The sequence below is a fragment of the Zootoca vivipara genome, chromosome 9 (assembly GCF_963506605.1).
Source record: "Zootoca vivipara chromosome 9, rZooViv1.1, whole genome shotgun sequence".
NCBI lineage: Eukaryota > Metazoa > Chordata > Lepidosauria > Squamata > Lacertidae > Zootoca > Zootoca vivipara.
In genome coordinates, this window is record NC_083284.1 from 40,217,186 (window position 1) to 40,232,570 (window position 15,385).

Sequence of the window (15,385 nt, forward strand, 5' to 3'; positions counted from 1 at the left end):
GGGCAAATAAAATACTCTGTCGTCTCATTAGTGGAATGGGACAGTCAGGCAGGACAGGCGTAAGTATGCAGGGCAAGTGGAACTGTAGTCTTTTCCTCTCTGCTTCTCATCTTCCTGATTTCCCTCAGGAGCATGGATGGTTGTAGTAATGGTTCGCTCATGTTGTTTTGCAGGACGAACTACAGGAAGACCACGATTACATTGGATCTAGTTCAGAGCTGCTTTATTTAAAATTGCAGCCTTTAGAAACTAAAAGAGTTGGTGTTGTCTTCACCCCTATTGATTACAAAAGGGTAAACTCCCTTATACTGGTCAGGTAGGTCTCTTCTCGAGATTCTGTGGGGTGAATGAGGCACTGTTTTAGAAAGGTTTGTTTCACATTTCCATCAGTGAGTGGAGAAGACTGCTTTTCTTTCCCCCCTTTTTTCCCTTTTTTTTTAAAAAAAAATTATAATAATTGTTTGATTTATAAAGGCACCCTTGCTTTATTGCAGGAACAATTTGACTGTTCTGGATGTGGTTTATGTCGAAGGCATTGGAGCCAGAGAGTTGTTGAAAGTAGGGGGAAGGTTGCCAGGGGCAGGAGGATCCCTTCGATTTAAGGTGCCAGAATCAACCCTTATGGACTGCAGGAGACGTGAGTGACAATCTGAGAAGGAAAGGACTAAGTGAGATTAGTCTAAACAAACAGATGTGCATGGTTTGGAGGATAAAGTGGCCAGTCCCACGGGCACAGCTATGTGTGAATAACAGAAACATCTGTTTTCACATGCATAACCATGGTTGCTGCTGTGCATACTGAAGGTCATATACATGTGCAAACCTCATATAGATGGTGTGCCCTGATTTAGGAAGAGCTGCATGTGAAGTATTACATGTCACCATTCCAACTCCCCTCTCCCTTTCATAATAAGGATGAAGACTTGAATGTATTGTAACATAGTTGTAGGAAAGTACAGTTTCGGCCACTTAGCAGTGCCCCCAAGATGGCTTTTAATGATTACCTTGAAGTAACTTGCATTTTGTTTTATTTAGAACTGAAAGATGGCAAGCAAATTTTATCCATCACAAAGAACTTTAAGGTTGAAAACGTTGGTCATCTTCCTATCACTATAACGTCTATGAAGATTAATGGGTACAGCTGCCAGGGTTATGGATTTGAAGTACTCAATTGCCAAGATTTTTTTCTGGCACAGAACTCTTCGCGGGAGATTAGCATTGTGTAAGCATTTGCCGCTTTACATTGACAAACTGGCTTATTTTAGAATTGAGTTTAAAAGGAACCACACTAGTTCCCTGAAATGTTTCTGTTTTCATTTTGTTGTTGTTGTTATTATTATTATTACATATTTCTTTATTACACTTATATCCTACCTTTCATCAAAGGAGCTCAAGGTGTCATACAAAGTTAATATTTTTTTTTAAAAAAAAATCCAAATATCTTTGTTTCTATGACTGTTTGGAAGCACTCTGTAGCGTCATTCTTTAAAGTACTAATTTTGCCTTAAGGGTTGCAGAGCTTACAGCCTGTTGTGTGCGTTGAGCATTTTGTTTTCCAGTTAGGGTCATGCCCCACAACATTGTAACTTTGAGAGGGCAATTTCAGAGCTGAAGGAAAAATAACTTATCCAACTGTGGAACATGTTATGGGGCAGGGCAGAGCAGCACAATTAAAGGCTGCAGTGGGAACATCTTTCATCAATTTAATATCAATAAATCTATCTCCATTATAATGAACATTATTCAACATGAATCATAATTAATTCTTCTTAATTAACCCAAAGGGCGGAAGATCCATTTGTACCTTAAATTTTGTGGATCCAGCCTTTACTTGAAGTCTTGCTAATGGGATGCTCTCGCTGGTACTGGTGGGGTGGTTTTGCCAATCTGCCTTTCCCCCCTGTAGTCTCCTGAGCCTCCCAGAACAGAGGCTGGGAGTTCTTCGGGGACAGCATGTGAATTGGGCCTTCCTCCATTAGATGACGGTCTGCCCCAGTGTATTTACAGACAAAGTCAAACTAGCTGGCTGACTTTTAGGTAAGGTATGTGATTGGGTACTAGACAACTGATACATTACTTCACTCTTCATCTTATTCATTTGGAATCAATTATCTAGCAGTATTCAGGATTTCTAACTTGGTCTCCATACAGTGCCATAAAGGTGGTGATTCTAAGCCCTTATACGAGATGGAAATACCGGTACTTCCATCACATACCGTTATAACATCTTTTACTCAAGATTTAATTATGAGTTGCTTCGCTGAACAGGATTTCTCTACAGAAATGTTACACCTCTGGGATGTTTGCGATACAAGTCACAGGGAGCCTAGCATGATGATGATGATAATTTATACCCCGCCCTCCCCAGCCAAGACCAGGCTCAGGGCGGCTAACACCAAAAATAAAACAATTGATACAACTTAAAAACAAGATTAAATACAACATTAAAATGCAGCCTCATACGGAAGGAAAAAAGGGAAAGTGGGGGGGGGATCATGTTGGTTCCAGGCCAAAGGCCAGGCGGAACAGCTCTGTCTTACAGGCCCTGCGGAAAGAAATCAGGTCCCGCAGGGCCCTGGTCTCATGAGACAGAGTGTTCCACCAGGTCGGAGCCAGTGTTGAAAAGACCCTGGTTCTAGTTGAGGCTAATCTGACTTTCTTCGGGCCCGGGACCTCTAGGGTGTCACTGTTTATGGACCTTAAGGTCCTCCGTGGGGCATACCGGGAGAGGCGGTCCCCAAAGTGCAATGGTCCTAGGCCATGAAGGGCTTTAAATGTCAAAACCAGCACCCTAAATCTGACCCTGTACTCCACCGGAAGCCAGTGCATGGACAGAAGGGTGTGGAAAGAATACAGAGCTAGTGTGGGCAACCTCTGAACTGTGGACCAAACTTGACCCACTAAGCCTTTGCATTTGGCCTGTGAGGCCATTTCCCCTAAACCACACCACCTGCCCCACATCTGATGTCCTATGTGACATCAGTTGAGGGGCAGATAGAGATGTGACTGCAGAAAGCAGGACTGAACTTGCTGTGCATCCACTGATACATGGGGAGTTCGATCCTGCTTGGTTTCGGTATACCAGCAAGTTCCTGCTCTTGCTGATGTGCCTGAACCATTTTGAAAGCAGAATTGAATGATGTGTGGTGAATTCAATATTGCTCAAAGACGATCTTCCCCTGCACCCACATGGGTCAACTTTTGACAGGCGTAATGTCATTTCCCCATCAGGTGGTTGGCAGGTGGGTGGCCTAAAATGTTCCCCACCCTGACTGAAGCCAAGTGCTATGGGCCATAAATCTTGCTGAGAGGAAGAGTGATGGTGGTTGATTGAAAGCATACAGAGGAACATGCAGTGCAGTTATGTATCCTGTTGAAGGCACCTCTTGCTCAAGGAGTTCCAATAACGTCTAGGACTTCTACTTGAATTCTTTTCAGACAGAGAGGAATAAACGTTATTGTAGGTAATGGGTATGTGTAGGCTTCAGCCATGTGTATTAGGTGCTGTGTTAAAAGATTCTCTTCAGTGTGATCAAAGAGGGTACAAGTGAATCACAGAGAGCGGTAGGAGGAAACAGGGGGTTTGATGTTGGACGAAAATACAGGACTTTCATGGGACCTGATTCTCAAAAGAGAGGACTGCAACAATAAAAGCTAAAGAGCCTGTCAAAATGTCACTGACACTTTAATTTTTTGGTGTGCAGGTTTACTCCAGATTTTACTTCTTCATGGGTTATCCGTGAGCTGACTCTGGTGACTTCTGGTGGTGTGGAGTTCCACTTCACTCTCAATGTGACTCTTCCTCACCATCTTTTACCACTCTGTGCAGATGTGGTACCAGGACCCAGCTGGGAAGAGTCCTTCTGGAGGCTTACAGTGCTCTTTGTCAGGTAAAGCATTTATTAACACATCTTTATAGAAGGCTTCGTGGCATAAAGCCTGCAAATTTTCAGTCTCAGACAGCTAAACCTTAGATATTAAAACAGCAGCAAGATGATATCAAGAAAAGGCAACTTGTCCACCTCCTCACTGTCTTACTAGATCTGGTTTTTCCTTGAGCAGGAAGCACATTTCCCCCCTAAATGCAAGCCCCTCTAATACAGGGATGGAGCACCTAGGTCTGTCCAAGAGGTTACTGGACTACAACTCCCAACATTCCTTGCTGTTTGTTGTGGGTGGGGCTGATGGGAGTTGGAGTGCTACAGCATCTAGAGGCAACAAATTAGATACCTTTTATATGCCTTGAAAACATACCCAGGAAGTATGAGGTAGCAGGCAGAATGTCCTAGACAGGACAGGCTATTAAATGGAAGATAGGAGCTGCAGTGGCCAATTCCAGACAGGTTGGGATTAAGAAGTATTAAACCTGAAGAAGGGATGCTCCAGGCAATACAATGCTATTGGGAAGAAGGAATCCCTCCCTTTAGCTGGAGATATAACATTCTCAGTAAACTATCTGAAGACTACCAGGTTCCATGTAGAGGGAAATATTTCCAGTCAGTCTCATTTGATCCCATCTTTATGAATGCTGACTGTAACAGCTTCAACACAGAACACAATAACCCATTCAATTTGAGGTTAGTTCCAACTTCCTGAATGTAAATCTTGCTTTATTTCTACACACATGTTTTGCTGAAAACATTTATCTTTCCCTGTCTGTCTGTCTTGCAGTTTGTCTCTTCTAGGTGTGATTCTGATAGCTTTCCAGCAAGCGCAGTACATCCTATCAGAATTCTTGAAATCAAGACAGAGGCAGAATCCCAGTCCTTCTGCACTGCCAAACAACAGTTCTGTGGACATCATCAGCTCTGAAACATACAAGTAATAAATATTAACTTTCTATTAGGTGCCTTGATGTGAAAATCTCTTTAAATGATGGTGTTGCTGTTTGATTCTGAGAATAGATAGGTGGCGATTGGAAATGCTAGTTCCTCAAAAAAGGTGGCTACTTCAAGACAATGGATGTTGCTGTTCAGATGCTGATAAAAACCGGCTCATTACACATCACAGAAGTTGTGTCCTCAGTGTGGGAAGGGAGAAATATGTAACTCCATATGATGGAGATGGTGAGGGGCAGGAAACATGGGGCAGTTGTGCTTCTTGATACTAATCTGAAGCAATGGCTAAAATAATGAAATACACTTTTCGCAAAACAGGATAACAATGGTGTCAAGATGGCTTCCAGGAAAAAATAGTGTTGCCTTATTATGCCTTATTTTCCAGTCTTCCCCTGGTCTTGATAAAATTATTTATGAACAATATGATCTTTGTGTCATAAATAAATGTAATCACTTTATTTCTGATCTAGGAGCAGTTGCAAAACCTTTACGGATACTTATGGTTCTTCTGATAAAGGGAAAGGAAAAGGCTCCCTTTCTGTGGGCACAGCAACTAGCCGGAGTCAGAATGCTGCCAAAAGGAGTCCAGGAACATACAGCCATTCTCAGAAGAAGCACAAGTGCTCTGTATACTATGGTAAACCAAAATCAAGCACAGCAACTAGCACCACTATTCTAACAACTGATGACAAACAGAACCCTGTGGTTGAAAATCAGACTCCAGCAGCAAAGGAGGACATTTGCACTGTTAGTGAGACTTGGCTGAGCCTGAAATATGCCAATAGCATAAATGTAAACATGCAAAAGAACTTGACGCACCCAGGGAACTTTCTAGATAAAGAAGAGAGTGCATTGAAAAATGCAGCGCCTATAAAAAATACTTCTTCAGAGTGCAATTTGAAGGAGGGTCTTCGAACAAGTATGTTTCCTAAGGAAACGAACCTTAAGACTTCAGAAAATGTAGCTGAGCTCAAAGAACCTGAGCTGTGTCCTTTGAAGTCATCAAAGAAGCTGTCCGAAAGTCGCTTCCCAAGACATTCACCTCAGCAACAACCGGAATTTCAAGAAGTTTCTAGGAAAAACAATGGTAACATTTTTTTTTAAAAAAAATACAGAAATAGATAGCTTTGAGTAGTCTGACGTGAGAGATGTGAGGGGCAGTTCATACAACAGGTATCAGGGAAAGACAGACTATCTACACTTGAAACACACGGGCAAGTTTCTGATAGATAGCCTACTACTGAACTAGAGGAGGGCATTTTTGAAATGACATCGAAAGGAAAAAAATATGTCTGGAAGAATACAGTAATTTCTTATCAAACTTACAGACTTCATTAATTTTAAGCACATGTACTGTAGACAGTTTATATGTTTGTAGAAGTTTAAATGCTTTAGTTTTATTTAAAGTCTAATTAAGACCCAGTGTTGCAAATAGAGTTGCAAACTGAAGTACGTCGTGGTTTTTGCCTGTTGGGGAGAAATGGTGAAGAAAATACAAACCACTAACATTTGCCACTTTGTGAAGGAGAATGCCAAGGTCCATTCCCTCCAGCACATCTGCAGAGAGACTCCATGAGTAGAAGATCTCTGCCCATTCATAACTTTGTCCTCTCAAGTCATGGAGGGCTGAAAGCAAGGAGGGAAATAGCACACTGGGTTGGGGGCTAATGTACTGTTCCTTGTGCAGTTGTTACTGTGTGAATAAGCCCTTTCCTGACGCAGGTGAATTTCGCTTGAAATATTCTGACAAGGTGAGGTAAATACTGTATCATTTTTATTTATTTTTTGAAGGGAATAGCCAGCAAGTGTCTCTCAGGAATGAAACAGAAAGCTGTGACTCTTTGAAAAAGCAGGTGAACACAAAGCCCTCAGCAGAGAAGGCAATAAATAAAGGGACTAAAGATGAATCGCAGTGCTGTGGAAAACGGGAAGTTTCTTCTGCTGAGGTTTGAACTGTTACATGCTGCTTTAAACATTTTGGAATTGGGGTTTTAAATGCAATTGCAGAAAAACACCTGAAAATAAAAATTGGGATTTCTGGGACATAAGATCCCATGACTGTCATTGATAGTGGCCAAATTTCTATCGCAGGCAGTGAGAATAAGGAGCCAATTAATTATGTGAAGCTTGAAGGATTATTTCCAGGCATTTAACTGAGGTTATTCTTTGGCTTTGTATATATCTGATTTGCTGTTGCTATGCTGTTACAGTATGCCAAAATGCAAAATACAAGAAAATTTGTATGTTTCTATTTCTGGTTGTTGACTGTAATGAACTGATAATGAAATTAGAATATGTTTATAATGGGAAGTATACCCAAGCATTTCCGTATGTAGAAATTGAAGGACGTTTCTATGCAAGCTTGATGCAAGCTTGTTGTCTCATGGGTTTCTAGCTCATTCAATGATCTTGGTGATCACTTTGCGAGTAAAAATGTGATGAAAGAATAGCTATGCCATTTTTACATAGCATAGGCAAACTCTGCCCTCCAGATGTTTTGGGACTACAATTCCCATAATCCCTGACCGCTGGTCTTGTTAGCTAGGGATGATGGGAGTTGTAGTCCCAAAACATCTGGAAGTTTGCCTATGCCTGGCATAGGCTACATATTGGGTTGTGTCCCACAAAGATGTCACATTAGTTCAAGGACTTCCACCTGTGTAATGGGAGCGTTGCTTTCTAAACACCTCCCACCATGTTCAGCCCAGAAGAGATTGTGGGGGGCATGGAGAAAGGAAAGGGAGACAAAGTGTCATTGTATAGGCAGCTAATGGGACAACATAATTGGATATAATCTGGCATTTCTTCAGCCTCAAAAATAGTGGTGTAAACTTCGCCTGCCTTCATTTATATCGTACTATAAATAGAGAATTCCAAGACCTGTCTTAGAAATCTAGAGGCTGAATACATGCTAACTTTTGCTGCAGGATAGCCCATGAGAGGCCCTTTATACCCATTGATTTGAACAGTATAGATTTGTAGTACGTATGTGTTCTTGAAGAAACAATCTTACGGTGGAAATTTGCATTCCCTGTTCCAATTACTTTGGAATAGTTGTAGCTGTGTAATCTAAGCTTGAAATAACTTTTCAGGCAAGTTTGTCCCTTAATAAAATAGCAATTCACGTAAGCAGAACAGATGAGGTAAAAAAAAAAAGTGAAGAAAGGAAGAATTTATGGAGGGTAAGTTTAAAACTGAGCTAGTCATAAATCTGACAGGTGGTTCTGGTTTTAATTGAGGCAAAGTTGTATAGGCCATTGTTTCAGCCCTTTATGGCTGTGGTATTTAGCGGAGGAAAGAATCAAGAAACGCGGAGGAGAAGAAAATTGCATGCCAACACATTTCACAAAACTATAGTTTTTAACATTAATATTAATGATAATTTTGCATGATAATTATTTTCTGATTAAAATGCTGTGAAATTGTAGTCTGCCAGATTTTGAAGCCATTGATACAAACTCATGATCTTAAGTATTATGTCTTAATAAGTCCTCTTTTTTTTACCTTTCAGCAGGAAGATACTCACCGAAAAAATGGGTCTCCAGAGAAAAGAGAAGGGCATGTACCAAATACAAGCTGGAACAGAAATAGGACAAACAGAAAGAATAAGAAGAAGCATGCTAATTTATCTGTACGGTATGTATGACTGCTTCTTTATGTTCAGATTTTTTAATTTAGGAATGCAAGCAGTATTTCCACCACTTACTTTTTCTTGTTGTTTTTCTTGTTATTTTTTGTTGACAAAACAATTTTTTGGTTAATTTTTACTTTTGTTAATTTTTACTTTTTCCTTGCTATTCTTAATTTTCACCCTACCCTTCTGCCAAAGAATCAAGAATGGCATTAGAGCCATTGAACAAGCCTCTAGGCAAGGCATCCCCAAACTGCAGCCCTCCAGATGTTTTGGCCTACAACTCCCATGATCCCTAGCTAACAGGACCAGTGGTCGGGGAAGATGGGAATTGTAGTCCAAAACATCTGGAGGGCCGAAGGTTGGGGATGCCTGCTCTAGGCCAGCCTTCCCTAACCTGGTGCTCCTCAGGTGTTTCGGACTACAGTGTTTATCATCCCTAACCATTGGCTACAACTGACTGAGGCTGATTGAAGTTGTCACCAAAAACATCTGGGTGGCACCCAATTGCAAAAGGCTGCTCTAAACTGTATGTGAGAACCCGTGTCAGGACTGTTCTGTTTCAGTAGCATGCAAACAGATTGTTCACATAGTTAACTAATTGACAGATGTAACACATGTAAGATAACCCTCCCTTTTTTTCTGATGTTGTTGCTTGTAGGGTTTCTGAACAGACTGAGTTGAAGCATGTGTGTAGTGGTTTTGAAAGACCTGAACTTAGAACTAATGTTAATATAAGAAACTGGTGTGGTCAGAGCAATGGAGAAACTTGTAAAGGAGAAGAGAGAGGTGGCTTACCCACACAGAGAGAAGCAGGTATGTAATCAAAAGTGACTCAAAACCAAATGCTATGCATAACTAATTTTAGTAGTTTGTTTTTGATTCCGCTCCTATTTTTCTATTGCATTTTGTGTTTAAGATAGAGCAGTGCTACAGTGTGATGAATCTTCTGGTTCTTTATCCCCTTTTGTGTATGAACATTCTCAGCCAAGGAGAAAGAATTGGGAAGTTCAAGCCAGCGATAAATACACTTGACAAAACCTTCAGTTCCTAATTGCCGGCGGGGGGCTTATAGAGAAAGATGCCTGGGTGCAAGTTCCAGCCTCGTTGAGTAGGAAGGTTTGGGTTCCTAAGGGCATTTGGGTGAATGTGCTTAGAAGCCTCTTCATGATTGGGAATGTGGATAACACAGAAGGCCTTGGCATAGGAAGGTCTGAAGTTGAGCCACCACAAATGGGGGAAAGTGTTCCTCTTGACATTAGGTAGTATCAGTATGCATCTGTGAAGGCTTCTGAAGCTCAGGCATAGAAAACATTTATAAATGGGTCCTATCATATTCTAAACCACTTACCCACTTGGAATATGTGCTAAACCTGTTCAGTAGTTTTCCTGGTTAACAAAATATAGAATGGATAAGAACGTTCAGTGTCTTGTCAATTGCATATATTTGCCAGCTAGCTGGAATAAGTTCGCGAATCATAAACTTCTGTTTTGTTACGAATTTTCCAAATTGCCTAGAAGGTTTCTATCAGTGGCCGAAGAAGTGCCTGGAAAGGTTTTGCTCGGATTCAAGCTCCGACTGCGGAAGTTCTTCAGGGAGTGTTCGCGCCAGTCGAGGCAGCTGGGGGAGCTGGAGCAGCACTAGCAGTTCCGATGGCGACAAGAAGCCAATTATTCCTAGCAGGCACTTCCTTCCTTCTAGTAAGTGCTGTAAGGGTGTGTGCATTCTGCATTTCTTGAGGCATCAGAGTCTGAAAATTGCAAAAGAAGAAGCTGAAGCTGCAGTAACTCAATTATTACAGAATATTTTCAGTAGAGTGTCTTTTAAAGCCTTAACTGGGCAACATTAAATTCATTTAGAAAAATATTTATATACTGCCATATCACAAAAATATATCAAAGCGGTATATTTAGAATCATAGAATCATAGAGTTGGAAGAAACCACAAGGGCCATCCAGTCCAACCCCCAGGAAACACAATCAAAGCATTCCTGACAGATGGCTGTCAAGCCGCTTAAAGACCTCCAAAGAAGGAGACTCCACCATACTCCTTGGCAGCAAATTCCACTGTTGAACAGCATTTACTGTCAGGAACTTCTTCCTAATGTTTAGGTGGAATCTTCTTTCTTGTAGTTTGAATCCATTGCTCCGTGTCCGCTTCTCTTTTGTTTAATTCTCCATCTCCCTTAAAAACCATTGTAGAATTATTGAATATGGGATTAAATGAATATAAATGTATAGATTATATATTCAAATACAGTGGTGCCTCGCAGGACGAATTTAATTCATTCTGTGAGTCAATTCATTTTGTGAAAAATCCATCTAGCGAATCCCATAGGAATGCATTGATTTTTTTGATTTTTTTTTTGCCCATAGGAACGCATTAATTGAATTTCAATGCATTCCTATGGGAAACCGCGATTTGCTAGACGAATTTTTCACAAAACGAATTCGTCTTGCGAGGCAACCTCCAATCGCAAAACCCATTCGTCTAGCGAAAAATTCATCTAGCAGGGCATTCGTCTAGCGAGGTACCACTGTACACATAGCCAAAGAGAGAAAAGTCACATCACCTTACAAATTGCTTCTACCTTGGATTATGCTGTAGAAACCTAAAACTGCATTCAGCATTAAAGCAGACCAGCATAAATCTACAGCTTTTTTTTGCAGCCCTGTCTATTATCAACAGAAATCTCTTCCTCCAATAGTCTGCTTGGCATCAACATTGTCCTCATTTCAGCACCAGGCAAATACTTTTTCTGGGCATTTGGGCCATGATGTGATATTTTTTACCATGCTTACATTTTTACTTACGTTTATGTATTTTTATTACTTTTGTTGTTGTTGCTATTATATATCAGTTCAGGACTTTTTGTTGTGAAACTACCGTAAACTAAAAGTTTGTACTTGATTATCTATGCAGTCCTAGTATGTAGAAAACTATTGTATTATTTTACCAAAATGTCATGCTAAGCTTTATTCTGTCATTTGCATAGGGGAAAGTATTTCATGCAGCGATTTTCCAGCTGAAACACCCATCTCTTTAAACCCATCTCACAACATCTGCAGCACCAGGTAAATACTTTTAATAATCACATTAAAATGTGATTAGCAAATGAACTGGGGGGAAATACAAACTAAATTTGTAATGCTCAGTAGTGTTTTTGCATTATATCTTATTTTATGCAAAACAGATGTGCTCTAATATATTTTATTTCTAATAGCTGGTAACTCTTCAATTGCTGCCTTTATGTTGCTAATTGTATTAAATGACTAGCCACCACTACCATAGAAATGATGTGTGCAGCACACACAGACCTGTATACATATATTTATTTTTGTATGAACCTGTTTAGTGTGTGTCTTTCTGTGTGTAGATAAATTGGGTTTGTTAACTGAAATGCATACAGGTTTCCCACCCGCCCCATGCATGCAGGAAATCTGTTTGACATACATAGCTTCCTTGTATTAGGACAAGGCTAGCTGATTTTTCTAAATATAAAATAATTTGTTTTCACTTGTCTTCAGCAGAGATGTGAATGGTGTCCCTCAGTATCCAGAAAACCTATGCCCCAACTTCCCTGACATAAGTGTAGACCCAGACAAAAATAAAGGTGAGTTAATCCAAATGAAACTAGATAATGGGACAACTTCATTGGGTACAAACCCTTGTTTACTGGATGGTATGTAAATATTGCATTATACACAATATAAATAAAATCAAAACTAATGCACTAAATGTTTTAAACACACAGAGGTGCACAAAAATGCTAAGTAGTATTAGAATATTCCAATTCATTGTGTTCCTTGGACCTGGAAACATAATTATTAAAAACCATAGTTAGTTTGAACTAAGCCAGTTTAAGTAATTATGCTTTGAAGTTGGCCTGTTCTGAAACTTAACCATAGTTAATGTGAAAACCGCACTTGTATCAGTCTGTACAACATGACAAGCCATAATTAACCAAAAGCTTTTGATTCCTTCCTCCTGGCTATTTGGGAGGAGGTAAAGGGAGAGGGGAAGAGAAAGTGCAATTGTAAGGCTCATTGTATTGCATTCTTGCTTATGCAGATTGTGCAAATGCAGCTGGAAAAGGCAGAATTGAATTGCTTGGTGGTGCTGATGCTTGACAGTTCTTTAATTTAGAGATCATGCTTTCATTTTTACTTGTCCTTCTAGGTCTTTATCCAACGGGGGACCTGTGGCCGCCTCAACCCGTGTGCTTGCCAAATAGCGTGAATTACAACCTTGAGAACAACATCCCATGCATGATCCAGGAAAACCCTTCATTACACAATGGGCAGGTTTCTTCCCCTCCCCCCTCCTGTTACACATTTTACTAAAGCAATGGTAACATTTTGTAAACTGCTAATACATGGGTATTTTGCTAAGTTTTGCTTTGTCTTTTAGTAGCTTCATTGATTGGAATGCCTCCTGTGATGGCCAGTTTACCAGCGTGTACTGCCCAGTGGAAGTGAATGAATACAATGGTTTTCCAGAAGGTAAGTCTCCTACCAAACCATGAGTGGTATAGAAACAGGCACTTGTCCTTTCCCATCAGGTGCTCAGGGTTCTGCTGGACAGCTCCCAAATATCAAATGACAGCTTCCCTGCTTCATCTTAGCTCTTGTGAACACCTTGCAGTCTCCCCACTGCCCCATCTGACTCCCAGCTCATTGCACTGACTTGTGCAACTATAGTGCTCAAGTGCACTTTGGACATCTGTTGGGAGATGGTTTGTGGTCCAGTAGGCCTATCCATATTCTTCCTCAGCACAGCCTGTCTCTTCCTCTTCCCACACCCTACCTCCCAGTGATCTACAGAAACACACACACGCACAAAAGCAGGCTAATAGGATCCAACTGTTGCAACAATTAAGAAAAATGTAGAACCACCCTACAGTATTAAGTTAATCGTTGATTGACAAATCTGCCCTTTCTCCCAAACTATAGAAAATATGAACTATCATAATGGCTTCCCATGCACTCCGGAAGTTCAGAGTTCAGCCTTCATTGATCACAGCTGCCAATCTACTTGGAGCACCCCACCTAATATCCCTCCAACTTGGGAGCCAAGCAATTATGTCAATTCAACAGTGAGTATAACGGGTGTTATATTACAGTACTATGATATAGTAGCATAGTAGCCATCTAGTTATATGTTACTCTCCCTTACATCCTCTTGTTGATCATTTCTTTTTAGTGAGTTCTTTAAAAAAGACTTATTTCAAGATTTAGCCCAGATGATTTCAATTCTTTTTTTCTACTCCGGATTTGATTCTAATTTTGGTGCAATCGATATAAATTTTCTTTGTAGCAGTTATGCAACTCAGTTTGTACCAAAATACATTTTCTACAGGAATCATTTGAGAACATGCATGAAAACTTGCTTTTTCCTGGGCACAAGATTTCAACAATGCAAGCCAGCAGTTTAAATATTAATAGTATTCAACTTGCTAGGCAAATCAGCACGGGATTATTTTAAATAAAAAAGTGGGGTGGGGTAGGGTGGGGACCTGGTGAAATAGCAGAGGAAACAGAAGTGTAGTCAGGAAATTGCCAGGATGAAATATCTTTTTTGTTTTGGAATAATTTTTTGTTCCTGTTGTAGGCCGATCAGTTTAATGCTATTTTTTCCAGAGTTTATGCTGGATCTGAATACTGAAGGAGAGCCAGAAAAGAGACACTGAATTGTTGCTCATTTATTTCCGGAGTGGCACATAGCATTCTGTGCTTCAGGTTTTTTTGTTTGGGTAGTGCTCTCATTTAGAAGTTTTTTTAAAACTCTTGATAAAGTGAATGGTGCCGGTGAGACGATTCAGAGCAGATCTTAAAGTTCTCCAGTTTTGACAGGAGCAGGACACCTGTGCTCAGACTTGTTCCTGGCCCTGCTGCTTCCCTTGCAGTGCTTATGGTGCAGAAGACTTGGCTCCATCAGTAATCACCTTAAGAGGGTGTGTTTTTCCACTGACTGAAGGAGTGGCTGAGAAAACAGGCAATATCACACTGTTGCCTTGCTTTCTAAGGCCCACCATTCCTGTGTCTGGCCTTACTGTTGTTTTGTCCACACAAACGACACATTTTAAGTCATTTTAAGTAAGTGCCATGCAGGAAACAATTTTAAGAGTGCATATTGTTAAATATTTGCTCTTAAGCAAATTAAATAAAGAGTTTTGCAGGGGTGTTGAGTCTCTTTGTCTCCTAAGCTGCTTTTTTCCAAACATTATCTGTTGAGTTCTTTGTTTTTTAATATGTATATTTTATGGCACACCCAGTTCATGAAAACTTTTCTTTTCAACGAGGCTTTGGGACAATTAACATTCTATGGTCTTTTAAATGTTTCTTTAGGAAAGGGGTTAATGGTTTGCTTTGCTTTTGCTTTTATATATTTTGTGAGCCACCCTGTGATTTTGGGTGAAGGGCAGCATACAAATTTAATAAAGGATAGTGGTAATGATGACAATGTTTTGTGTTGCCTGTTTTTTCTCTTCCAGTCCTACCTCTCAAGCACCAGGAGTTTGTCACCCATGTCTGGACTCTTTGGTTCCATTTGGGCCCCTCAGAGTGACATCTATGAAAGCTGTTGCCCAGTCAGTGCCACCACTCAGCATTCAGCCCAGGTGGAAAACCAGGCAGTTCTTTGCAAGCAGGAATGCTACCCGAGATTTAACCCATTCCGTGCCTATATGAACTTGGACATATGGACTTCAGCAGCCAACCGGAATGCAAATTTCCCTCTTTCTAGGGAGTCGGGTTACTGTGGAAACATGTGAAAAGGAATTTTATTTTTAAAATGTGAAATAAAAGATGCTTTCAGTTTTGATTACTAGAATAAGCTGGTTGTTGAACTAGACTTCAATGTTGGTGGATATTTTGGCACTTTTGTATGGAAAATAAAACTTTTTTTTACTGAGGT

The 15,385-nt window shown here is 40.4% G+C and overlaps 1 protein-coding gene across 6 annotated transcripts in view; it reads left to right on the top strand.

Moving 5' to 3' along the window:
- TMEM131L (transmembrane 131 like) overlaps positions 1–15,383 on the top strand; it is a 68,618-nt gene extending 53,235 nt beyond the window's left edge. For 2 of the 6 annotated variants that reach the window (XM_035114143.2, XM_035114147.2), the window contains 16 exons: positions 174–316; positions 495–637; positions 1,036–1,222; positions 3,705–3,890; positions 4,672–4,821; positions 5,309–5,925; positions 6,630–6,784; positions 8,350–8,474; positions 9,131–9,285; positions 9,988–10,170; positions 11,466–11,544; positions 11,998–12,083; positions 12,650–12,770; positions 12,881–12,972; positions 13,423–13,565; positions 14,964–15,383. In XM_035114143.2, coding sequence (XP_034970034.1) covers positions 174–316; positions 495–637; positions 1,036–1,222; positions 3,705–3,890; positions 4,672–4,821; positions 5,309–5,925; positions 6,630–6,784; positions 8,350–8,474; positions 9,131–9,285; positions 9,988–10,170; positions 11,466–11,544; positions 11,998–12,083; positions 12,650–12,770; positions 12,881–12,972; positions 13,423–13,565; positions 14,964–15,242 — 2,844 coding nt within the window. In that variant the 3' untranslated portion in view covers positions 15,243–15,383. The remainder of the gene's footprint in view (positions 1–173; positions 317–494; positions 638–1,035; positions 1,223–3,704; positions 3,891–4,671; positions 4,822–5,308; positions 5,926–6,629; positions 6,785–8,349; positions 8,475–9,130; positions 9,286–9,987; positions 10,171–11,465; positions 11,545–11,997; positions 12,084–12,649; positions 12,771–12,880; positions 12,973–13,422; positions 13,566–14,963) is intronic. The other 4 variants (XM_060278666.1, XM_035114144.2, XM_060278667.1 and 1 more) reach the window with 4 other exon arrangements.
- Positions 15,384–15,385: the final 2 nt, after the last annotated feature.